General features: G+C 37.8%; 1 protein-coding gene across 10 annotated transcripts in view; it reads left to right on the top strand.

Moving 5' to 3' along the window:
- Window positions 1-1,080: 1,080 nt before the first annotated feature.
- The window catches only part of HECTD1 (HECT domain E3 ubiquitin protein ligase 1), a 62,528-nt gene continuing 37,963 nt past the window's right edge, over window positions 1,081-25,645 (top strand). For 6 of the 10 annotated variants that reach the window (XM_030452743.1, XM_030452744.1, XM_030452739.1 and 3 more), the window contains exons 1-6: window positions 1,081-1,165; window positions 3,412-3,698; window positions 19,918-20,152; window positions 21,038-21,265; window positions 24,645-24,926; window positions 25,163-25,451. In XM_030452743.1, the coding sequence (XP_030308603.1) occupies window positions 3,559-3,698; window positions 19,918-20,152; window positions 21,038-21,265; window positions 24,645-24,926; window positions 25,163-25,451 (1,174 nt within the window). In that variant the 5' untranslated portion in view covers window positions 1,081-1,165; window positions 3,412-3,558. The remainder of the gene's footprint in view (window positions 1,166-3,411; window positions 3,699-19,917; window positions 20,153-21,037; window positions 21,266-24,644; window positions 24,927-25,162; window positions 25,452-25,645) is intronic. The other 4 variants (XM_030452741.1, XM_030452745.1, XM_030452740.1 and 1 more) reach the window with 1 other exon arrangement.

Here is a 25,645-nt window from a genome sequence, read left to right as displayed (position 1 = left end):
TCCTTAGAAAAACGTGTGTCATTTGACAAAGGAGGAAATTATTTTGATGGTCTTTCGCTTTAACTTCATAGCAATTTCAGTCCTTTGTTTTAAATTTATGTTTAGTTCCTTTGTTTTTTCATCAGATGAAAAATGAACGCACAGTATTTCACAGCCTGGTGGCAGAGCGCTGCTCCCCTGCAAAACGTGTCCCAGGCTGCCCACTACAGCTGCCGTATCTCAAACTCAGGAGAGGGCAAAGGGAAGGCAAAACCTCTGCTCTGAGAGACCCCTTTAATGGGACCTTTCCACCCGTTCACCACCGCCCCTTTAATACGAGAGCTGCTGGCAGTGGACCCAAGTGGGGCCTGCAAGCCATAAACCCCCTCTTCCTAAACATAAAGACTATTGTAATGAAGTAAATATCCAGAATATGGGAGGAAATAAAATTAACTGTAACAGTAAAAATATCCCGATGTGGCCAAGGTATGACCCCCACCAAGTCTGAGGAGAGCCGACAGACACGCTGGGCAAGCCCAAACTCCCGCTCCTGATGGTCGAGGGCGGCTGGGGTTCCCTGGGGAGCCGGGGCCCGCTCCCGAGGCTGCTGCCTGCCCGAGGAGGCCCTTGGGGGGCGGAGAGAGGCTCCCCTCAGACGGAAGGAGTCCCGCTGGAGCCAGCAAGGCGCGCCCGAAGGGAGCGCGGCCAACACGGAGCTGAGGTGGGCGGCTCCGGCCCCTCCCGAGACGGGTGCGGAAGCGCGGAGCCCTCTCGCTTCCCTCTCGCCCCAGGAAGCCGCCAGCGGAGCGCCAAGGAGAAGAGGAACCCGCGGCCGCCCCGAGCCCCACCGCTCCCCCTCCTGTGCCCTCACCGTGTAGGCGAGAGAGGAGCGTGAGGCGAAAGCCCGCTCCTCATCTGCTCCTCCTCTGCCCCTCCTCTATCGCTCCGCTCCTGCAGCGCCCCCAGCGGCCGCTTGGCCGCCGTCAGCTCCTCCCCCCGAGGCCGCGGCGAGGCTCCCTTCCCCCTCCTCCCACCCAATCCCGTGCCGGGCGGAGCGCCATGGATGCCGCTGGCCGCCGCCTGCTGCGGGGCTCGGGTTGTCGCCGCCGTCTCCTCGCCTTTCCCCCTGTCTCCCCGCGGCGCTGAGGAGGGGTCGGCTCCGGCGAAGAGGCTCTGGGAGGCCGAGGTGAGCGACGGAGGCGGTGAGGGTGCGGGGCGGCTTCTGCTGGCGCTTGGGAGACGGCGCCTTTCCTGAGTCGCCAGGCCGGGTCACCCTGCGAGGCCTGCGGCTCGCCAGGAACTCGAGCGTCGCTGCCCGGGCCTGGCGGGTCGGTGTCGCCAGGCCCGGAGGGAGCGGGCCGGGAGGCCCGACTGCGGGCCGCAGCCCTGAAGGGGGTGGTGGAGGCGAGTGCCGGAACACCTCCGTGTGGGGGACGGAGGGCAGAGCGGAGCGGTGCTGCCGGAGAGCCCCTCGCGTCGCCGGCTCTCCTGTGCGCGGGGGTCGCGAGAAGGGGGCTGGCGGTGCCAGGGCTCCCCTTCCCCGGTAGGGCGGGTGCCGTGAAGGGGGCTCCTGATCCCCGCGGACTGTGCTGAGGCCCCTCCGCCGTGTCTGGGTGTGTAGGCCCGGGCGGTGGGGGATGAGTTCAGCTGTGGCCTGGCCCCTTTTCTGGTGCGGCTCTCCTGGGAGCCCCGGCCTCTCGCATTGCTCTGTTTTCTGCTCGGTGGTTCGTTTCCGTCTGGTTAGAGCCTGTCTGGGGTGGGAGAACGGCAGGTGCCTGTGTTGAACTTACTCCACTTTCACCTCTCTCAATTTTTTTGTTTCTGTTGCCTTCCCCCCTTCTCCGGCGCTCCTCCCCCCCTCCAACTGAAGTTAATAATTTAGTCTTGTTAAAGAGAGGCACCATGCTTACAATACGATCCCACTTGTGCTGGCTGAAAGTAGTTTTATTTAGTCTTGGAACAGGAAATACAGTCTGTAAACAGCTCAGAAGATCATAGGCATTGTTTAAAGCACAGATCATTAATTTAGTCACATTTGAATTAGCTTTTACAGCAAGACTGAAGCCATCAAAAAACCCCATGTAAGTGGCCAGCAGTAATTGAGTAGAACTCTAATGTCATTATTGTCCTAAATTATAAAATAATCATATCTGTCCTACTTTTGTTTTATCTTTGAGTTCAAAGCTGTTGTGAAACAGTACTGCTGCGAAGGTATACATTTCTTTATGTAATACCACTTTTTTATTCCCTTTTGTAGATGTGTCCTTGGTGGAGTTATTTTTTAACTGTTAACACATAAGTAGCAAGTAAACAAGTAGTCAGACTTTGTCCAGATTGAGCTGTTTCTCCCCCTACCTGCCTCACCCCCCACTTTGTAGGCACACTGTCCAGCATTTCATATTTACTTGCAAGTTTGGTGAACTCTTTTTTTTTTTTTTTAAATAAGCTATATTTAAGAAATAGTTAATTTTTTGTTGTATGTTGAATTTAGAGAGGCTCATTTGTAGCCTTTGTTCTAGTTTTTATGTGAAAATAGTCATGTTTTGTTGTGTTCTTAGGCATGGTAGCTGAATTTGAGTATTTGTCATTTAAGCACAAAGTAAAAAGCAAGCACACAAGTAAAAAAAAAATCCTTTAACCTTTAAAAAGGACTTTTTTTGTCTTCAGCTTACATGTACAGCTGTGGCACTGGGCCAACAAATAATGTTGTTTTCCTTATATGTACATGAATGATTTGAATTATTCACTGCATGTTTTAAAAGCTATGGATTGCATAACTTTTTTTTCCTAAAAATTACAAAACAAAACCCAACAAGCTCTTGAAAATGGAAGTGATGTCTGTCTGTCTTGCTCTTTGACTTAAAAATTTTCCTTACATTTGAAGGTTATTTTTAAAAGACAAAGTATTAATAAAATCTTTGAAAACATTATCCAGGTCTTTAGTTGTGTATCTCTTTTTTTGTTTGTGGGTTTGTGTTTAAAATGTGACATCTGAGGTCTCTGTATACTTGAATAGTTATGTGAGGAGGTAATTAATTGTTCAGGAAGTTGGATGCTATTTTGAAGTGATACTGAAGGAAAGAGGGTAGGCAAAACAGGACTATTTGTCTTATTGGCTTTAATATAGAAAAGTGTTAAGCACAGTTGCTCTAACTTTTAATTTTGAGTGTCTCTTAAAATAAGAGTAAGCCCTGTCATCTGGAACTAGAGATTTATTTTCCTAAGGATTTATTTCTAGTGAAACAGAAAAAACTCACCGCTGCTTTCTTATATATAAAATTTGAAAAAAAAATTACTGTTCAAGTATGTAGAAATTTTCTTAATGTCAGCCCAAAAATACGCTATAAATTCTAGGGAGGAGCAAATCTAACAAGTTTAGACAAGATTGTGATCATGATGATGATGCTTTTTTTTTTCCCTTTTTCTTTCCAGGTGAAAACTGCAAAAGCCTGGGGCTGTCTGAAGAGAGATACTGTGTTCAAGTTAGTCTGGCTTGAACGATTAAAGGATATTTTTGGTATTTTTTAAGTGGAGGCGGCTTTTTTTTTTTTTTTTTTTTTTTTTTAAAAATCAAACACCATGGCAGATGTGGACCCAGACACGTTGCTGGAATGGCTGCAGATGGGGCAGGGAGATGAAAGGGATATGCAGCTAATAGCACTAGAGCAGCTATGCATGCTACTGCTGATGTCAGACAACGTGGATCGCTGTTTTGAAACGTAAGTAGATTTAGGTTTTGTTTATGGAATGTCATTTTTACTATTTTACTCTCTTGGTAGCTGTATATAGCATTTAACATTACTAGAAACTTTCAAAAATGGTTTTACAGACAACGTGAGTGTAGATAACTGAAGTAATGTATTTTTGTTAATGCTGGGTGAAGTATTGTTGTCTGATTAAAAATGTGAGTGACCTGTCGTGCTCATTCTGACACACAATCTGATGGTTTAATTTAAAGAATTGCATTCAGAGCTGCAGTGTGGAGGTGTTCCAGCTGTTTAACAGTAAAAGAAAACTCTTTTACATTCTAACTATAATGATCACCTCGATATATTTAAATGTCCATAGTCTTGCAACAATTTTCTCAAGAGATGCAGTAGCTTTTTCTGAGTCTATAAATACAACGCCCATAGATATTAACCATTGTTTATAGAAATATGTTGCCCCTCCTTTGAAGAGTGTTGCTGTACATGCTACCCTCCTTCTCAGCTGCATTTGTACAATTCATATAGTAGAGTCCCAGCTCTCAGTCCTCTTTGTATTTCTTGCAGCACTAAATGCTGATGTAACCACAACAGTTACTTAATAGTGTTGCTGAGCATGTGTTACAATGCTTCCTGTGAGGGCCCAGAGCCTATGAGAAAGGAGGTAGCAGAAGTGTAAATAATCACAACTTTTAAATCTGACATCTCGTATATTTTTTTTCTTGTTTGTTTCTCCATTTCTTATTTTGAAACTCTTTTATCTTTTTTCATTACACTCACCTTCCTTTCTTTTAATCTCCCTGTGACTCTGAAACTTGAGATTTTATTACAAATCATGCTTCTTATGAGTGTGGCTTTAGAAGCATTTAAGAGGGTAGATTTTTGTTACAGTTGTTAGTTTTGCAGCCCTGAAAAAGAAGGACAGTTTTCAGACTTAGCTCTTAAAATCTGTTCATCTTTCATGACTTCTGTTAATACAGGAAGTGTAAAATTCATACATATCTAAAATTTGGGTTTGTAGTAGTTACATAACAGTGAGCAGAGTTTTGTGCACTACTTCAGAATTTGGAATTGCTGCATCTTTGCCTCAGTGAGCTTACAGGTAAAATTTTGGCTTGAAAAACATACTGAAGGGGGATGCATTTGACTTTCCTATATGTCCCTCATGGTAATGATACTGGTGCAGCATTATGTTCTCAGCCTCAGAAAAGCTGGTTTACTGACTTCTTAATTTACTGTTATAGAAGAGAATTTGATAATTAAGAATGTTGGGGTTTTTCTGATAAATCTGTGTGAATTTCTTGATTCAGTATATTTAGTACAGAAGTAGGGCTTGGGCATAAACATTTGTAGGGATATCTGGGCATTTGAGAAGTAGGAATGAAATGTTCAGGTTTGAAAATATAAACCAGTTATGGGGCTTATGCATTTTATTTAGGACAGACTTTCATCTTAGTAGAAATTAATTAAATAGCCCAACTGCTTTGTTTTTTCTTAAAGTATAGATAGTGGATCCTCTATTGCAGTGTTGTGGTTTTAATATTAGTTTTTATGTCTGAAACAAGTAACATTTAAAATACCATTGGACATTTTTTGTTTTGAGCCCTGGTGTAATTTAATTTTATGGGTCTTTCAAATTGCTGATCTTACTGGCTTTTGTAAGCTTCTCTCAGAGACAAACAGAAGAAAATTAAGTTTAAATTGGGAAAAGTTATCAAGGTTCCCTGCCTGCTCAAGTAATTTTACTGTAAAGTTAAAACTTCTGTTTATTTGGCACTCTGAATTCATTGGTTTCGCAGTATTTGATGAGCCGACATGTTATCTCATTACCTTCAAAAGGGAAAGCTGCTTCTTCCAAATTATCACTCGCTCTTTCTTATTCCTCCCAACCATTTTCTTGCTTCATGCCAGTGTCAGGGCTTACTGGAGTCCTTATTCACTAAATGAGCAAGCTCCTTTTTAAACCCATGTCACAAACTAGCTAGTTTTCTGCTGTTATGCTGTTACAGTGAATTATAGGAGATTATAGAGGTGTCTGATGAGCACTGGAAATAAAACTGCATAACTGGAAATATGGGAGAAGCAGGGAAAGCTATACACTCTTTAGTGGGTAACTTCTCAGGCGCTTCTTTGTCTTGGGTGCCTGTGATATCATGGTCTGTGTTTTAGGGTGACTATTGTGAAACTCTTTGTAAGGAATAAATGATGTCTTGAAAAGTATTTTTAAAATATTTCTAAATGACAGTCCAAGTAGCCAAAACTGTCATATGCCGAGAGAGTGTAACTAAAATAAACTTTGATAATATTTTAAAATTGCTTTCCAGCAATGTTTTTAAGGAAATTTTGCTTGTTTAACTAGATTTAGTATGTGAGAGAAGTGTTACCAAACACTTTTTTCAGGAACTCATCTTGAAAATGGTTTCAGTGTATGCCTGATTTATTATGTGGACATTTTTCTGTTGGTAAGAAAACTGACTTCTAGATGTAACAATGTATTTTTCCTCTGTTAAGCAAGAAGTGCATTCCTGAGTTTTTGTTTGGTGTGCAGATGTTATTTCAAGATATTGGGATTGTTTATGGTTATTAATTATGTTGACTAAGGAAGCTTTAAGAAAATCTGTCTGAGGAATCTTAATGCAGTAAATTTCTTGGAAAATGAAATGTGGTGTTTTGCAGGGATCAGTTTGGGTGACTTTAATTATTATTAGTCCACTTTTACATAAGAAATGGTTTGCTCTTATGATGTAAGCTAAGAAAAAGCGTATCATTTTAGTGAAGTAAATCTGATGAATAAAAGCTGCCTATGATGAGGGACTTGCAAAGCTATGAAAAAAAGAAAAATGCTGGGAGAAATGCTATGCATTTTCCTTAAAAGCACAACACTGTTTCCAGACTGGTGGGGGGTTTTTTTGTTTTGGTTTGTTTTTTTGTTTTTTTAGGGAGGTCAAGTCTATACATAGTCTCACTTAGCAAAGAAAGATCACAAGCTTGAAGAAAAACAACAAAAGCATTGAAATGGTGGATTCAGAATCTTGTACTTCATAATTGCATTAAAGTAATAGGATTACTTTGCAAACATATTCTCAAGGAAATGGTGTATTTCAAAGCTATTAACGTGTTTCTCTACAAGAGTCATGGATATTGAATCTATTGTTTTTGGTAATGTCTGAAAAGCAGAAGTAGGCACAAATGTATGGTGATGTATTTTGTAGGGTTCCAGCAAAGTTGTAGCAATATCACAGCAGATATGCAGCCAATAACAGGTTCTGGTGCCAAATAATTGGTGTTTCTTTACTTCTCCCCAGATTTACTTATTACATATGATGAAATTATTTTTGATGTTACTCATAAGTTAGCATTCAAAAAAATCAGCAGCACATTCATCTCCTGATGATAATGAGTCACAGAGACTGGTTAGTCAGTTAGCATGAAGAATGGCTAAAATTTAACCAGCAGCAAAATCCAGTAGCTTGAACTGCAGAAACTTAATGAGTGGGTAGAATCCATTCTGTTAAGTAATTGAATTTGAGTAAAATAAACTCATGTTGATTTTTTTTAATCCCAAATCAGAGTTAAACTATGTGTTATTTAGTGAACTTTAACTGAAGGTTTAAGTATGCATATTATATAAACACGTGATATTTGTAGTGTTAAAATTGATACAGGTAATTTCCAAGACAAATAGAGCTGTTAGTTACAATCTCACATTAATATACTCCTTTGCCACACAGGTGTTTCAGTTTATCTTTTTATTACCCCAACTTCATTTTTGTTGAAATAAAATGAGAACTCCTCAAATCTGGGCTTTGTGTTGCTATTGTCTTACCCTGTTTGCTAGAGGGAAAAGTATTTAGCAAGGAAGATTTAATTTATTATTTTTTCTTAACTGCAAAGAAAACTTGTAGAATGAGGCAGTAGTGTAACAAGTAAAGTAAAACTTGAGTGGAATCTTTAATACACTATACAGATGAAAAGGCCTTATTAATGATCAGAAAGAGGAAGCAAATCTTCTTTGGTTGTGCCCTAAGTCACCTCAGTATATTTAGCATTAATAGATTTGTTCAGCAATTAATTACAAAGTGTTATTAGTTTATTTGAAAAATAAAACCAAAAATTGTAGGAAGGATGATAACTTAGGGTTCTGATGTTTAAAAGGTAAATACTTCATATTTATTTTTTACATAAAATATATTTATTTTAATTTACATTAAATCTTGTTTTTTTTCAAATATGTACTCACTGCTCTATCTGTGCCTTGATTTGCTAACATGTAATTACAAGTGTAAGAAGGCATTTTTCTGTGAAGCAGAGACTGTGTTGAAGTGTGGAACAGTTTAGTTTTACCTCCACCTCAGTGCTTAAAATTACAGCCTCCTGTGCTATCAGTATTGTATAACTCCAGTAAATCAAAATTAGATATAGATAGAAAAACAGTTTTTATTGTAGAGATAGGGATAGGAATAAGAAGTGGTAGTTTTCAGGCCTATTTTGAAAGTTTGGTCTGGCTTTAAAAGCATCTTTGTAATTCAGCCAGTGGTAAAGTGCCCTTTAACAGACACAACAATCCTGATAGAACTGACAGGCTGAGAGCACAGCTCTGTCAGTGTTGAAGATGAGAGCTCTGGCACAGGGTGCCCAGTGGGGTTGTGGAATCTCCTTCTCTGGAGACATTCAGAACCTGCCTGGACATGTCCCTGTGGGACCTATACCAGGTGTTCCTGCTCTGGGAAGGAGTTGGACTTGATCTCTCCAGGTCCCTTCCAAACTTTAACAGTCTGTGATTCTGTGAGGTGGTTTCCTGTTTGAGTCCTACAGATTTGCTCATTTTGTTATTTTAAGAAAGAAAGAAAATGGAAAAAAAAAAGCCAGGCCATTATTACAGTTCTGTGCTGGAGTGCAGCCATGAGTAAATTAGGGTATTTCTGTCAACAATAGACTATGGTTTTCATTATTTCAGACCGTGCAAAGCATATGTTCTTAGTAAATTATTGGTTTGGACAACACAGACATCTCTCTCAAATGAAATTTTATAAGCTTTACAGTGACGATATTCATGTGATTCCAACTAACTCTTTTGCCTTTCAATGAAGGCAGAAAATGTGGCAGTAGTGAAATGTCAGCACTGGAGTCATTTACTTTCTCTGTGGACAGCAATATAGTGAGAACTTCAGCATCCTATAGAGTGTGTTTCTGAGTTAGAAGTAGGGGTGCATGTATTTTTCAAGGAGCTATCTTAAAGCATGTTTAGAACAATTTCTGATTTTTAAGGCTTTTTGTTGTTGGGCAGTTGAGATTTTTGCAGTAGTAAGAGTTTCAACACGCTAATGTCTTTCTGATTGCTCTTTGTGAAATGGGGATTATGGCTTCATTGTACTGGGGATACTGGAGGTTAACTAGCCTTCTCTAGTTGTTTTGAGAATCTTAATGACTGCAAAGGCCGGAAGAGAAGATTAGGACATCCTCTTTTACCTGGTTATTACTGGATTGAACATCTTGTTTGATACATAATGTGTAGCTAATACTTCCCATAGCTGATCCCACCTGATTTTACTCACTGTTTTGCTCCTTATTCTGCTGCCTCATTGCATTTGTTGTTGAAATTTGCATGCCCCTTTCTATTTGAACAGGCCAGACTTCAGCATTCTGTGATGGGCAGTCAGTGCACTTGTTCCAATTGAATTAAAAGCCAGTACCATGTACTTGAATGTACTTGTGAATGTACTTGCACACAAGGATCTTTTCAGCTCCTGATCATCTTCCCCTCTCCAACTCTTCAGTTTCCAAGTTTTTCAGAATTTTTTTCCGGTGTTTGCTTCATGCATGTTAAAGATAGAACATTTAACTGTTACCAGTTACACATCCCAAATCTAGTTAGATGTTCCCAAAACACTGTACAGGAAGTGTGGTTTTAGTTATTTGTTTTCAGAGTTTCTTTCCAGGATATGATTGCTCAGTTCTTAGGCATGGCTTCATGCATTATCTAAACTAAGAACTATAACTTGGCACCTGTGCATTTTTGGTGTGTGACATTTTGTTTAAATGAGCCCATGCTCCTGAGTAGTCCAGGCGATTCTGCCTAAGTCATCACACTGTCTGTGCCACTATTTGTTAGTCTGTTATTTTTTCCATTAAAGTACTATTAGTATTATCATTAGTATCGTTAAATACCCTTTCTTTTGTTCAGGGCTTTGTGTGAGAGAAAATTGAAGTGATTCTTTCAAATACCACAGAAAACATGGGTGTGGAATTTTAAGGCAGTGAGTGAATGACCTTTCAAATATTCCATCTCATAATAGGTTGTATGGGATGAATAAAATAAATGCTGCAGGAATTTCAAATAGCAGACTTCCTTTCTTGAATGAATACTAGTCAAATTATTTAAAATATCAGCCTCTTACAAAGTGACTACATATCAAGTGTGGATGGTCAGTAGATTGCTAATGGGGAAATGGAATTTTACTTGTTTTAGTTGGTTCTCTTTTTGAGCACTTGGAAACCCAGCAGAAGCTTGTGGGGAGATGTGCCTATTTAGGCACACTTAAAAAATCATACTTTTTGGTTACTTATTTAATTTGGAAATGTTAACAGATGTAAAGCATACTCAAACCATTGAGGTTGCTACTAATGGAAAAGTAATTATTGGCAGAAATATCTGTAACTTCAAGTTACTCAGCTCTTGTGGACCAAGTTTCTGCAAAATACAAAATGCTGGAGATAGGACAACAAATATGTGTAGAATTAGTACTCTGAGTATCTTTTATAAGATACTAAAAAATGCAAAAGGCAGCCCAACACATCCTTTGTAAATTCAAGAACAAAGTTAATAATAATTTGTTGATAAATTTAGAAATCACCTACCCTGTAGAGGCTGTTTTTTTATGCATTTTTTCTTTTGTTTCATTTTGCACAACTGATGTCTATTGAATTGTCTACTCTAGATGATGTGTTCCCTTCTGACAGTGAACTCTCAAGAAAAGGGTTCAGCTCTTTGTCTATTATTATTTAGCTAAAAGGAACGTCAAGTGTTTATAAATGTTGAATGTCAAAATTTAAATTTATTTCTTTCAACTTGTAATAATGCAATGTTTCTGCTGGAATAGCTACAGGATGGATTTTTAATTCACCACCCTCATTTTATTGGTTTGAGCTGCACTGTGAGTGCAGTTAAGAGTAGAGATTAATAGTTGTAAAAGTTTAATATTTTGTAATTGTGGAAAAGTTTCCAAATTAGTGGTTAAATTTTAGCACCTTTTTTGTACCTTTACAATACAGTGGTGTATCTTTGCACTCTGTATAAATGGATGTTTTCTGACCTTTATTCTGTAGCAGCAGAAAACTGTACAATATGTTTTGGAAGAATACTGATAGACAATGCAGGTGTGCAGGCAGTTCTCTTGTAGATGATCTCGATTACTCTGCTGGTGTTTTTGATTCATAGGTGGAATAAAACACTATTTCAGCAAAGGAAATTATGAGGAAAAGTCTGAGATTTCCTTTCATAGGAAGGACTACAGAAAGGAAAACCAGTCACTAATAAAAAATAAGTTTGAATTACTGTTGTTTTAAGAACAAATCAATTGTGCAGGATGCATGTTCTCTTAAACCTTAAAATTTTGTGACATAGGTATTTAACTAGTATATTTTTCCTGAAAAAGAGTTCCTAATGTGGTTCAAAGTCAGCATTTTAAATCTTAGTTCTTTAAAATTAGTTGTTTAAATTGTAGTTATTTAAATAGTGTAGGCGCATCCAATTCCTTGTTTCCCCACTTTTAACCGGTCTAGCAGATGGAATGCATTCCAGATCCAGCACAAGTGCTGGCAGACAGCTGAGCTTGGTTTTCTGCCTCAAGTCACATGTCTTGGGCCAAAGGCTCTGTCACACGGCAGGGGCTCTGCACCGACCCAGTCCGGTCCGCCCTCTGGAACGGAGTGACACACCCTAATGCTAGCACTCACTGTGTTCACCATTCACGGGAGGAAGTGGGGTTGTCTTTTCCTTCTTTTGGCTGTTGTTTAAACTCAACATTACCCTTTAAACTCCTGTTACTGTTGCTGTTTTGTCCACTGAGAGTATGAAGTGTAATTACAGAGATGAGTTTACAGTGCCTGTTTTTTACTATCTTGCTATCTTTTTAGGCTGACTGGCTGTGAAAATCTGCTGAGTCACTTCATTTGAATTTAAGGGCACTGACAGCGGCTTTACTGCTGTAGCTATTTAAGAACGTTGCATCCCTGTGGATACTTCTGTTGCTAAAGGGAGAGCAGGGAGAATGGAAAGGTTCAGAAGAGTGTCAGCATGTGCTGTTATGCTGATTATAATGCTGTGAATGCTCTAGTAATATAATTATACTGGTAAATTTCCCTAGCCCTTCTTGACATTAATATGATTTTGATGATTAGCAAATGTTTTCAGATCAATTAAATCTGCAGAGGAGGAATTTGTAGTAGAAAATTTGTGTATCACGGTCTTTACAATCTAAAAATCTCATTTTAAACCTGAAAGCATGAATATTTTAAAACAGAAACTGGGCAGAATCGTGTTTTTAATGCAGTGTAGTTCTTTTCTTGATGTTCTACATGGAACAGGGAGTGCTCTACTGCCCTAACCCTAATAAATTAGAATATAAAGGTTAAATCTTGATATTGAATAGTATTTATTTCAGACCTTTCAAAGTCAATCATATGCAAACACATCTTCCTGTAAGACGTTTGAAACATGGTGGGTGGAAGAGTTGCAAGATAATAAATAGCAGAGCTCTGAGAGTACAGAAATGAAGTTGAGTGGACATCCAAAACTGAGAGACTTAGAGTAATTAGCAAGAGCTGTAACATTGATCGCAGAGTAACCTCATTAACTCACTGAACTTGATCTTTCACTAAAGAGTAACACAGGGTGACCTCATTAATTCACTAAGTCAGTCCCTAATCACTCTTCTTGAGCAGACTCTTTTAAAAGTACTTTAGGAAGTGCCTAATGTGATGCTAATAGAGCTTCTTAGAAATTAAAATCTAAAAATATTTTCCTTTAATTTTCATATTCATTAGAAGTGCCTAAATAGAAATTAGAACTTTGGAACTACCTGTTAGCTCCTGTTAATCATTATTTTATACTTTGAAAGACTTAAAAAACATTAAAGATGTTTTTTTTTCCTGTATTAAAAGAAAGTCACTGTATTTTGTTCGTTTTACTGCAAGTAGGTCATTGTGAACAGAGTAATTTCCATACCCCTCCAACTCTGAGGATACAGCAACAGGGTTTTTGTTCCTGTCGTAATTTCTTTGTTTGAGAGTTATATTACTTCTTTAAGTTAATATATGATCGAGGCAAAAGCAACATGGTGAAACTGATCTTGATACTGGGATGTTTAAGTTTAGAAATTATGCACTTTGCCTTTTTTTCCCCCTTGATGAGAGCTGAGGCCTGCAGTGATGAAAGGTTTATTTGTGTTCTTTTCTCTTGGAAATCAAAGGCATCATCTGTTAGTAGATGGAAGTGCACTAAAAGCTGCACACCAGTTGCTGTCCTGTCATACCAGTTCATTCAGTGCTGCAGTTCTGCCTTCAGCCTCCCTGCTGAGCTGGGAAGTGTTGGCAGCCTTGTATTTCCCATGAAGATGGTTGTCTAAAGGATTGTCCCTGGTGCAGCCACTGTGCTGCAGACACTCCTGAAATACTTTGCTTCACTACCTGTTCTGAGCATAGTCTTGGTTGGAAGAGCATTAGAGTCTGTGTTACTGATGAGACCTAGTCTTCTGTGGTAAGTATTTGGAACAGTTTTTGGTCCCTTTGATCTTTTTTGACCAAAGGAAGCCAATAGGGATTTACTATGTTGTTAAGGTATAATAGTGACACGTATATAACACGATTTGTCTGACTCACTCTTTGGTTCCAGCTGGTTTTGATTGTGTTTGTTTGTCTGGTGTTTCATTAAAAAGAGAGGCTGGTCCTCAGAAGTAGCTCTGCTGAGGACCTGATTGCTATCATTGCTTCCATCTGAGCAGTGACTGCCTTTGCTTACGCTTTAGTAGCAAGTTGCCTTTACTCCGGCTTGGATCTGGTGAATACTCAAGGACTACTTTGAAAGGCCATTTGCACAATTTTGAGGTGTAGAGACAATCTACTGAGTAACAACAAGACTTCCCTGTTTTCATAAGGTTCAAAAGCCAGCATACAGAAATCAAGAGTGGGGCTGTGTGACAGAAGGGAGGGGCGTACTTTGGACACCTTCTATGTGGTTGTGACAGTGTTGCATTCCATCTTCCATTGTGTGCAGGTGTTCCCATCTACCCCTTCTAGTGCTTTCTCTGGCACTACTCACACATGCTTGTTTTGGAGCAGACGCTCATAGTTTCAACCACAAGGGACCCACGTAATTGCTTGGTGCAGATTTTGGGATTAGAGGGTGATCTCTGTGAAGCTAACCTGCCTACTTCTGTTTGGAACACAGTTATTCATAGTAAAGTTACTTCAACATAATGACTGAAAGTCTTCAAAATGACAACTGTACAATTTTAAGCTGTAAACATTCTAGCAGCCTGGCTGGAGCACTGGGGCTGTGTTGGTACCTCCAGTGCTGTTAGAGGCTCAGTCTCTGATCTGGGCTGTGTGTGAATGGTAGAACAGATGCTTTCTGTCCCCCTGCTAGCAGGAACTTCAGGGACTGCTAAGGTCTGAGTGGATTTTAGCAGGCAAAAATCTGAATTTACCTGTATGATATGTGCGTGCTTATGAACATCATCTTGTGTGCATCTTGTAAGAGTTCCTGTAAAACTCACTATTTGTTGTCTACTGGAACAGTAGTTTATGGTTTTCACTGTGAAATAAACACAGTGATGTTTTATTACAGACTATTGAATTTTGTTTGGGTTTTTTTGCTTTGTTTTGAGGATATTACCTTATCGAGGATGAGTGTGTTTATCTATCTGTTTAAAACTCTAGCAATCCATGTGGTTTATGTAGTTGTGTAGAAAATTTGCTCTTCCTTTATTCACCTGCTGCTGTTCTTTCTGGCAATTCCAATGCCTTGACCAAGTATTTCTCCAAAGGATGTATCTTTAGATTTTACACAACCAAGGTTAAAGTTCTTCTGCAGCCTTCAGTAAGAGTAGCACTTTTAGGTTGTACATCCTTCTTTTCTTCTGAATATTACTGTTCCAATGAAAGCAAAGCAGAGCATCATTCTTACCTGGTCATTTTGAATGAATGTTCAGAGCAGCAATTTAGCAATAGTGGATGAAATGACAGCAGTGCAGTTCATTCCCTTGATAGCTTTTGGGAAAGCTGGAATGAAAAAATTGTCTTTCCTAGAACATCTTTATTAAAACAGCAGGAAATTCTGGTGATGGGCTAACTGACAATAAAATGTTTTTGAAAGTCATGAGGAAGTGGAATCAGTGTAATTATGTGATATGCTAAGCAATAAATCGCAGTTTTCAAAACTGTTGAGATATTAAGGTAGGATAATAGGATGATTAGTTTGTGTTCTCTTCATGTGTACAATTATAGTTTGGGTTTTCTAGGATGGAATCTGCTGTTTTACTCTGATAGTGGAGGGAGTGCAGGGAGATCCTGATCTGTGACAGGAGCACTCAGCTGCTCCAGTGTGACAAATACTAATGGCTGGTATGTTGCAGTCAATAGATTAGGAGATGGAGGTGCTAAACACTGATAAGGAATATCTCTGGAGAGGAGAAAAAAATGCAATGAGAAGTTCAGAGCTAGTCCTGAGTTAGGCTCCTCTTGATCTGTTGTGCTCTTTGTTGATCCTCTTGATCTGGCTGTGCTTGTGTGTATGTGTTACTCCCTGCTTGCTTATGTGATGTTAATGAAGCCTCTCAATTACATTCATCTACAAGAAACCCCTGCTACTAGATTGTTTCACTTAGTTCAACACAGAAACTTATACCATCTCATTCATCATAGTCTGCACAATTTGAATACTCTTTTAATTCTAAGAAATAATTTACATATTGCTAATCTGACTTTTTGTCTTCTCTCAACCTCTTAACACCCAGAATGAAAAAGTATCTGAAGAGGCTTGGGCATAGTTTACTGAGGTGTATTTAAGAAATGCACACAAATGTAACTTGATAATTGTGTTTTTATAGACCTATAAAAAGTTTGTAGTTTACCAGAAAAGCTGTTGTTGCATGTGAGCATTGATGAACCTTTTGTACTTGTGTGGCATAGCAAGCATTTTTTTTTTTTTTTTTTTTTTTTTTTTTTGGCTGGTGTCATTATGAGTTCAAAGTTGTAAAGAACTGTGCTAATTAAAGCCAAGTAGAGCCATGTATTGGCCTGAAATAATACAACAGAGCTGTGGGCAAGATGGCCTTGAGTTCAAGAAGCATTTGGATGGTGTTTTCAGGCACATGGTGTCATTCTTTTGGGGGCCCTACAGAGGGACAGGACCTGGACTTGATGATCCCCCATGAGTCCCTTCCAGCCCTTCCATACTGTGGGTGCATTCTGTGATTCTATAGTGTAGAGGCCCTATCTAAGCAAATTGGTGTATTGTGGACTGCTTTGTCAAATGTATCTCTGGTATCTGAGAGTACAATTGATGACTTTATTTTCAAATTTGATGTCAGTGTTGCTGTCATTCTTTGTGGCTTGAGAAAGTCAAGCCATGACCTCTCTGCAAAGGTAGTAGCCATTTACAATAGATTGTTAAGGCCATGTTCATAAAATATATTTAATAAAGATACTTTTTGACAGTATCACTGGCAGAGACTCAGGGCTGATCTAATCCAGGTCTGTCTGTTTTGCTTTTTTCAGAAATACTTTTGAATTCTTTATGCATCTGACTGCCTGGTATGACTTGAGGGAAAGTAACTTAAATTGTATTACTGTATTGTGTAGAACTTGAACAAAATTGTTTGAATTAAGAGAGACATGAGGGAGAAGGTGACACAACTTACGTATCGTGCTAAAATTAATTAGAAGCAGCTTTCATGTACTGCTTTGGAGACTGAGACAAAAATTCCAGTTAGGTTTTCTATTTGTTTTTTTTGGCTATGTTCCTGATAGCAATGTCTGAGAAAAACAAAGTTTACACTTCTATTACTTCTAAATTTGTAAATTTGAGCTCTAATAATGATCAGACTCCATGTTATCTTTGTATGCATCATCATATGACTGCTTCTTCATAAACCATCCTGGCTGTTACATTTTTTACTAAGCATTTTTCTCTTACACACTGATTATATGATTTGTTGATTAGCTTATATAGGTGGTCAGGAGCATTCAGTTAGAAGGCTATACTTTTTTTCATTGTTAGGTGACACACAGCTGTTCAAAATTATTTAATGTCTTCTGCATTGAAGCACAATGAAATGTGTATTAAAAAGAAAAAACATTAAAGATAATGTACAGCACAATTGTGTAGTTTACAGTAAATTCATGTGGCTGGGAGTGGATAGTACATAAAAGTTTATGCCACAAAGCTTGTTGTGTTTTCATCTATTTTACTTCCAAGCCTGTGATTTTGTATGTTATGCTTCTTAAATTGCTGCAAGAAAAAGCGGGGGAAAAAAACTTCAGTTCTTGTAGCACTTTAGTTTAAGCTTTTTTCTTCCTTTGTTCCCCTCCAGTTGCCATTACCGGCTTTAACAAATCTTTATTAAATGTTTCTGCTGCCTCTTGTAGATGGTGTAGTCTAGCTCTCAACTTCCTGGTTACTAAAAATACCCAAAACACCTAAAAAAACCCCACAAACCAACTAAACCCAAAACTGGGCTGTTAGAAGAAGCAGACATCAAGTGCATAGAGTTCAAAGTTTGAAGTAGCTTGAAAGAATTTTCTGTGAAAGCTCATGTTTAAAAAAAAATAATTCAAAGCCCGTGTAGCTTTTTATTTTGAGAAACAAGTAATTCCCACACACTGTGTCTGACAAATACACAGGTGTCTTCCTGAAACCTTATGATACAACTTGGCTTCCTTATTGAGGGACTGGAAAGAGTTCCTCCAAGTCAGAAAACAAATGTCCTGACAGCAAGTAGAGGTTGTTACTTCCCTCCTAATTGAAAGAGTATGTTCTCTGACTAATGTTGCTAGAAGTTCTGGCAATAAAGTAGTTTTTTTTTAAAAATAAACCCTAAAATTTTTGCCAGTGAGCTGTACTTTTGTAGGAAGAGCATTGCTGCTACAGTGCACTGGCATTTGTGTGCTGGCAAAGAATTCAATATAAATTATAGACTCTTAGTAACTTTGTATTTTTGCTGTATCTGCTGGGTAATTGGCTCGTGTGGGCAGGTGTTTTAAGGATAGGATTTTTTCCAAGTTTTAAAATTTCCATTTTCAACAATTACAGCCAAGTTCCATTTGTGCTGTGTGTTTTTATAAACTGTTAAACCAGAGAAAAAAATGTGTTACATTTACTAAGTGTTGCTTCTAACTCTTTGCAAAAATCCAGAGTTTTATTTTCCTGCTGCTATCTTTGGATATGTAAGAAAAAATGGTTTACTGCTACTTGCTAGTATTACAGTGGAGCTCCTTACCTTCTACTTGCTTATTTGTGTGGTTTTGTTTTATAAGATTTGTGCTTATCTGTATTTTTTTTTCCTTGCTATATAAGGTTTGAAGAACACTGCTTATAACAATGTTTTAGTATTCTGTCTAGTGTTGCATAAAATGCAGCGTAAAAGATCCAATACCAAAACACTTGAAGAGATAGCACCATCTGATTTAGATTTTATGTACTGAAATGGTTGTTGTATCATTGTATGATAATCATCTAATAATGAGTACAGTTTTCAGACTTTTTTTCCAGTGGTTAATGTCTTCAAAATGCAAAGTTACTGTGTAAACTCTTCCTAAGCAAGATGTGGAGTTAAATAGCAAATTTCTTAAGAACAGCAGACAGTATAGGCTGAATAGGCTAATGTAAGTATTAAGTATTTGATTTAGCCTTTAGTGAAGCTTCACTTGTTAATTTATGTATTAAGGATCATTGGGTAGTGCATTATTTAATTACTCCATGAAGCATTGCCAGATCTTCCAGGAAACAGTTAGCACTTCCCTGTCCCAGGATTTGCTGCCTTTGTGTGAGTCACTGTGCATAGCAGATGGGTACTGAATGACCTCAGGTTTAGTCTTCACACTGATGGCTCAGCAGATACTTCACCTGCCTTCTAGGCCAAAAAGCATGCTATTAGTTTTGTTGTTTCAAATTATTAAGCTGTAAGCCTTTTTTTGCAATCAAAACCCTGGTTTAAGAAAAAATTACAGTATTTGCATCTTGTAGATGTAGTTCTGATCCCTTACATCTAAGGGTGAGTTATCCAATTATTTCAACTACTGTGACAACATTTATCACCTTCCCTTAATTCACCTCAACCACTTTGGAAGTCTTCTACCACTATAGTAGTACATACTCATATTTTAATTTATTCATTGATAAGTATACTATTGGAAGATAAATTATCTTAAAGTATGGCTCTGTGTCCTGGAACTTTTGATCTAAACCAGTTTTAATCACAGCTGCCATAACTGTGAAAAGCATTATCATGACCGTCCATTTTGATTTGTATCCTATTGTGTAAGAAGGATAGGACGACTGTTGCAGCTTGCTTGTTCTGTTATGAAGCTGTGGGGATGTTCTTGGATGTCCTTGCATATGGAAATGAGGCTAACAATTAAAAGGAGAGCTTTGGGTATGAAGAGAAATTGCAAGAGAAGCAAGCTAAATGAATTAAATGTTTCAGTGTGGTTAAGGAAAAAGAATTAAGTGAGGGGAAGGAAACTGAAATAAAATAAAAAGGTAAGTGACAATGTAGGGAAGAAGCAGCACTCAGAGAATTAAAGTTTTACAGCAAAACCAAAATCTTTAGTCTCCGTATCAAATATAATATTTCATTATAAATAGCTATTTATCATCTTGAATCTTGAAGCTCTGTTAAGAAAAAAAGCATTCTATTTGGTGGTGTGATATTAATTCCTAAAATAATTTCTCAAGAGGATAAATTTTCCCTGTGTGGTTTTAAAATTTTGAAATTTGTTACTGCGCAGTTCCTCCTGTACTACAGCATCTTTTTGGGTTACTGGTTTGAATTTCACAGGTGTGTATGAGATGCCTAAATTCTGATTCAGTGCTCTGAACCAACTATAAACTAATTGATCAGATCATGTCAATATGAAAAACATCAGTCTGTTAATGTGAAAGTGTGTGAAATTACTTGATGTAGAAAAGCTCACACAATTAATAATACTTTGTTATGTTGGTTTTTTCCTACAGTTGCCCTCCTCGAACTTTTTTACCAGCACTGTGCAAAATTTTTCTTGATGAAAGTGCTCCAGACAATGTATTAGAAGTAACAGCTCGTGCCATAACATATTATCTGGATGTATCAGCCGAATGCACTCGTAGGATCGTGGGAGTGGATGGAGCTATCAAGGCACTTTGTAATCGTTTAGTAGTTGTTGAACTTAACAACAGAACCAGCAGAGATTTGGCTGAGCAATGTGTAAAGGTATGTACTCTGAAGAACCTTCTGTTTTCATGAAGGAGCTGCAAATTTACTGTTTAAAAAAAACTTTCCTATTTATTTTATTAGAATGTGAAGCAAAACCAGAGTATTATACAAGTGTACATGCCAGAAGTGCCACTTGTCTTTAGTGTCAGTTTCCTGCTCTACAAAGCCAAGATTTTGTAAAAAAAAAAAAAAAAAAAAAAAAGTAACGAGAAATGAAGAATTGTTCTCTTTATATATATTTATACATGCATATCCAGATACATACATGTAATATATATGATTGCTCCACATTTATATAACTGCTCCATATGTGTATTTTTATATATGTTTATCCTGCAAGGGAGTTGTCTGCTCTCTCTTCAGTGGCACTGGATACAGTTCCTCTGCACCCATGTGAAGACTTAAGAAAAATTTACAAACCCTTAAAATCTCTTGTGTAAAGCATCCCTCATGTCTATGTGATAACATACAGTTTGAAACCTTGATTAGCCTGGCATCAGACTTAGTGAATGTATTTCCTATTTACCAGTTCTACTCTACTCATAAGTACATCCACTGCAGCACTGGAGTACGAGTACTCTTGGAAGTTTCCAAGCTCTCAGTCGTGTTTTGTCCAAAGACTTAATTCCCCCAGGAAAAGATACTATTACCTAGATGTCTCTCATGAACATCTGTTATGGCCATGCTATTGATGGATGTCCTTGGATTCACTCCTGTGTTTTTGAAGAAAACTGTAGCTACTAGAGGACTGGAGGCTTTGGCCCTTTCTGTGTGATGAGGAAGAGAGGAGTTTATTTGTTCTGTTATTTCTGTAGATGGATATAAACAAATAAATGCCTTTTTATGCTTACTTCATTATAATGAAACTTCATTTTTTCCTAGGTGTTAGAATTAATCTGTACCCGTGAGTCTGGAGCTGTGTTTGAAGCTGGAGGGTTGAATTGTGTTCTGACATTCATTCGTGACAGTGGACACCTTGTTCATAAAGATACTTTACATTCAGCTATGGCTGTGGTATCCAGACTCTGTGGCAAAATGGAGCCTCAGGATTCTTCATTAGAGATCTGTGTGGAATCACTGTCTAGTTTATTAAAACATGAAGACCATCAGGTAATGTAATCGTTGGGTCTGTACGCTGTGAATGGTATCTCCATTATGTTTAATAAAAGAATGGCTAGATATTTATATATAGTCTCCACAATTATATGTTTACATAGTAGTTGTTATATATTTGGATATTTTTATAGTTTTACAGATGTCCAGGAAAAAAAAGGACAAAAATGCTGCTCAGCATTTTACTGGAGCCACTGTTGTGTAAATATGATCTGATTTAACCACTGAAAACTTTATTGAAAAATATCCTGTAGCTTATTTCATTTTGTGTTTTGAAATACTTCCTGAAGGAATTAATTATTCTATGTCTGCACCTCTATGTCTGCAGTCACTATTAAATTGAGCATAATTAAGAAACAAAAATCAATTTGGTTTGTTGTTTTTTCCAAAATAAGAGAAGTAATAAAAACATCCATAGTCAATGCTATTATCTTGGAAGTATTATCTTGGAAGCCAGTTTAAATGGTCCTACTATAAAAGCAGCACTTCTTTATTGCAGCTTTATTAATTTGGGATGAGGTACTTCTTGTAAAATCTAGAAAATGAATCCAAGAGGAATTATCTTCCTAGTAGTAATAGCCTTTTGTGTATGTCATACTAATGTGCGTTGCAATAGCTATTTAGCTAAATTCTTGCTGTACCCTGGCCAGGCTTCTTGTCTATACCATTTTACCTCCACCTTTGTTCTCATTCCTCTGTCTACACCTCCCACCTTTCTCCCCAACCTTCCCTTTGTCCCATTTATTAAGCATGTTGTATTTGAGAGGCTACATCTTTATGGCCTGTGATGTAAATTTTTTAAATGTATTTTTAGATTTTTTTTTGAAAGACCCAGCCAGCAGGGCACTGTCACATTAGTCATTTCAGACCAATTAAGTTATGTTTTTTAGACATTATGTAACTTTATTAATGCACTGATCGTCTCAGGCCAGCTAATCCTGAAATTTAGACCACAAGTCTGTAATATTTTAACTGTTTACCAATTTATAATGTTTGAAAGAAAACATTCAGTGGGGCTGTTGGTGAACTGAATGGAATGAGTGACTGTTCAGATAAACTGATTTAGCAGCTAAGGCTTAGGTAAATGTGCTTGAGATTGGAATGAGTGGGATAGTAAATCTCAACTGGTATCCTTGAGAAACATGTTTTGTGTGAAACAGGACTTGGGATACACAAGGAATGTTGGTGTGTATTACAGATTGGCCCAGTAACTTTCTTTGTAAGGTATTGTTTTTCCCCTTCCCCCTCCACCTTACCTCTACACTGTTGGTCAGCTTTTGGCTGCTGGTCAGTAACATCAGTTGAGAAGAGGTCAAACAAAATAAAAGATATATGTGGCCACAAGAACAGTTTATCTGAAAGTTTGGTTTTCTAACATTTCTACTAAACTTGCAGTAGGTGTGAAGAAATGTAGATACCATCCACAGTGCTCTCTTGCTTTGTAAACTGATGCCACTAATTTAATGTGTTAAATACACTGAACTTGCGTATTTCTGATAAAAAAAATGCATAAAGTGTATTCAGATTACATAAAGATTGGCAGAATTGTCTAGCCATCATTCTGTTAAAGAAGTGGAGCAAAATGCCAGTAGGGACTATTACAAGTTAAAGAAAAAACTGTTGCAAAACTGTACTGATAAATCAGAATTCTTGGAATTCAGGGTCCATGCCAGAACTTCAGCATGGTTTGCATTTCTTTAGGAGAAATGTTTATCAAGTCCTTGCAAACTTAATGGAGAATTAAGATTTTGACTTTGAAGTCTGGCTAAATGTCTTGTTCTGTGTTGATGAGTAAATGTCTCTGAGGTCTCTTGGTATGTGATAGCTGATAGCTGTGATAGAAGCTGGTAGTTTAGAGGGTAAAAACTATGGTGATTTAGAGTTTGGTAAAGAATAGATATTGTTGGGGTTTTGGTTGGGTTTTTGGGGTGTCTTTATTTGTGTTTTTTTGTTTGTTTTGTGTTTTCTTTTGTTTTTCTTTTTGTTTTTTAACTATTTCAACACCAGTCTGGTTTGCTCTTATACATCTAGAAAGGCAAATGTGCAAGATTTCATATTCATATGCCCATGCAAACCTTCTAATCTGAAAGATGATGATGCTTTTAGTTTATAGATGGGACAGGTGTTAAAAGCAAAACCTCCCTTCTTTTCAACACCAACATGAGAAAGAGGTTGGCCTGGGCATTTGTCCAGCAGTCTTATTTGCTGGATTGTTAAGAGGATCATCAGTAACCCTTGTTTCCCCAGTGTCACAGTTAGTTGTTTGGTTTTTTTTTAAGTGACAAACCTAAATTTGGGAGTGTGTATCTTATTGTCACAAAAATATTTACATATCCCTGGGTCAGGCTCTCAGTGGACAGCCTGGGTTATCTGAGGGTAAAATTGGATTTTCCCAGTTCCATTTTTAGGCTCAGTCAAGTTGAAAAATTTCTTTTACTTATGAGACCTACATAGACCTTTAAATACAACTTTAATTGTCAAACTTCACTGTCAATTTAATGCTTTTGTAGTTCTGAGTTCATGCCTCACCTTGTTTGATCCTGTTTAATAAAAAGCACTGATTTAATAAAACATATTGTAATATTAGCATATAATATTACTTATACCAAATTATAACATTAGAATATTTAGAGCCCATAAATATGGAAAATAAATTGTAAAGAAATTTTTAAGTTGTGTTCATTGTCCATTCAGGAACAAATTTGAAATTCAGTAAATGTGTGAAAATTAAGAAGTAAAACCTCATAGTGCATTTTCTTGGTTCTTTGGAATGTTTTTTTTTTTTTAAGCTTTATTACTAGAAAGCTGCCTTAACAGTTAGCATCAGAACAACCAGTTATATTTTAGTACCCTGCTATGGGGATTTTTGTTGGATTTTTGGTTGGTTGAATGGGTTGTTTTGTTTTGTGTTTTTCTCTAATATTATTCTTAGAATGGACAGTTACTAGTGGGGACTACAAATAGTTGTTCACCGAGGGAACAGTATCTAGAATAAAAACTTTTTAGACTGGTAATTAATTTGGTAATTTAATAAATGTGTTTTTCTACATCGGTTTGGGTTTTTGCTCATACAGTGAAGATGATCTTCACAATGCTGAGATATAAACAAAATTAAAATAGCTTCAATGATTGCCAAATATCATCAACAGAAAGAGGGGAGGGAAACCCAACAACAAACTGTACAGTCCATCAATGAGGAATTCAGAGTACTCAGAGTTTTTGACTTAAAACCCTGTCTCTTGCGTTCCTTGTCTTTGAAGGGAACCTGGGGAAATTGGCTTCTCCTGTGTGTCCAGTATTCTTGTAAATATCCCCTTAGCATCTTCTCATCTTAAGTAACCGTTCTTTCATCTTTGCTCTTGAACTTCTTTCTTAGGTTTCAGATGGAGCTCTGAGATGTTTTGCTTCATTAGCTGACAGATTCACACGGCGTGGAGTTGACCCAGCCCCATTAGCTAAGCATGGATTAACTGAGGAGTTGTTATCTCGAATGGCAGCTGCTGGTGGGGCAGCATCAGGCCCATCTTCAGCTTGCAAACCTGGACGGAGTAGCACTGGAGCACCATCTACAGCTGCAGACTCTAAATTAAGTAATCAGGTGTCAACTATTGTAAGCCTGTTGTCAACCCTGTGTAGAGGCTCTCCAGTAGTAACACATGTAAGAAATCCTTTTATGCTACAGCTTTTTGTTCTTACTAAGTTTTTCCCTTCATTAACTTCAATATAAGCAAGATTGTGTCAGTGTTTTATATAGATTTTTATTTACATATATATATGCACATACATACATATAGGTTATTTGTAAAGAGGGGAAAAAAAGGAAACATTTCATATGGAAATGAAACCCAGTTCTGATAGTATTTTCTAAAGCCCTGTATATTTTTTATTGTTCAGACTTTTAATTATTTCCAGGATCTCCTAAGATCTGAACTTCCAGATTCTATAGAAAGTGCGTTGCAGGGTGATGAGAGATGTGTACTGGATACCATGCGGTTAGTAGATCTTCTTTTGGTGCTACTGTTCGAAGGGAGAAAAGCTCTGCCAAAATCCAGTGCTGGATCCACGGGCAGGATCCCAGGACTGAGAAGGTTGGACAGTTCTGGGGAACGTTCCCATCGGCAGCTGATAGACTGCATCCGCAGTAAGGACACTGATGCACTAATAGATGCTATTGACACAGGAGGTAAGAAAAATACTCTGAAAGGAGATAAACCCAGTTATCTTTTTATAATCTATGGTGTCGTAACAAATACTTAGACAGTAACTTGAAATTCTTGATATACAATTTTACTTATTTTGTTACAGACACAACAGATCATGTTAGTATTTGTTATTATGCTACTTCAAAGAAAAAATGCAATTAGGGACATAAAGTAT

The sequence above is a fragment of the Calypte anna genome, chromosome 5A, assembly GCF_003957555.1.
Source record: "Calypte anna isolate BGI_N300 chromosome 5A, bCalAnn1_v1.p, whole genome shotgun sequence".
Taxonomy (NCBI): domain Eukaryota; kingdom Metazoa; phylum Chordata; class Aves; order Apodiformes; family Trochilidae; genus Calypte; species Calypte anna.
This window is presented reverse-complemented; position numbering and strand designations above follow the sequence as displayed.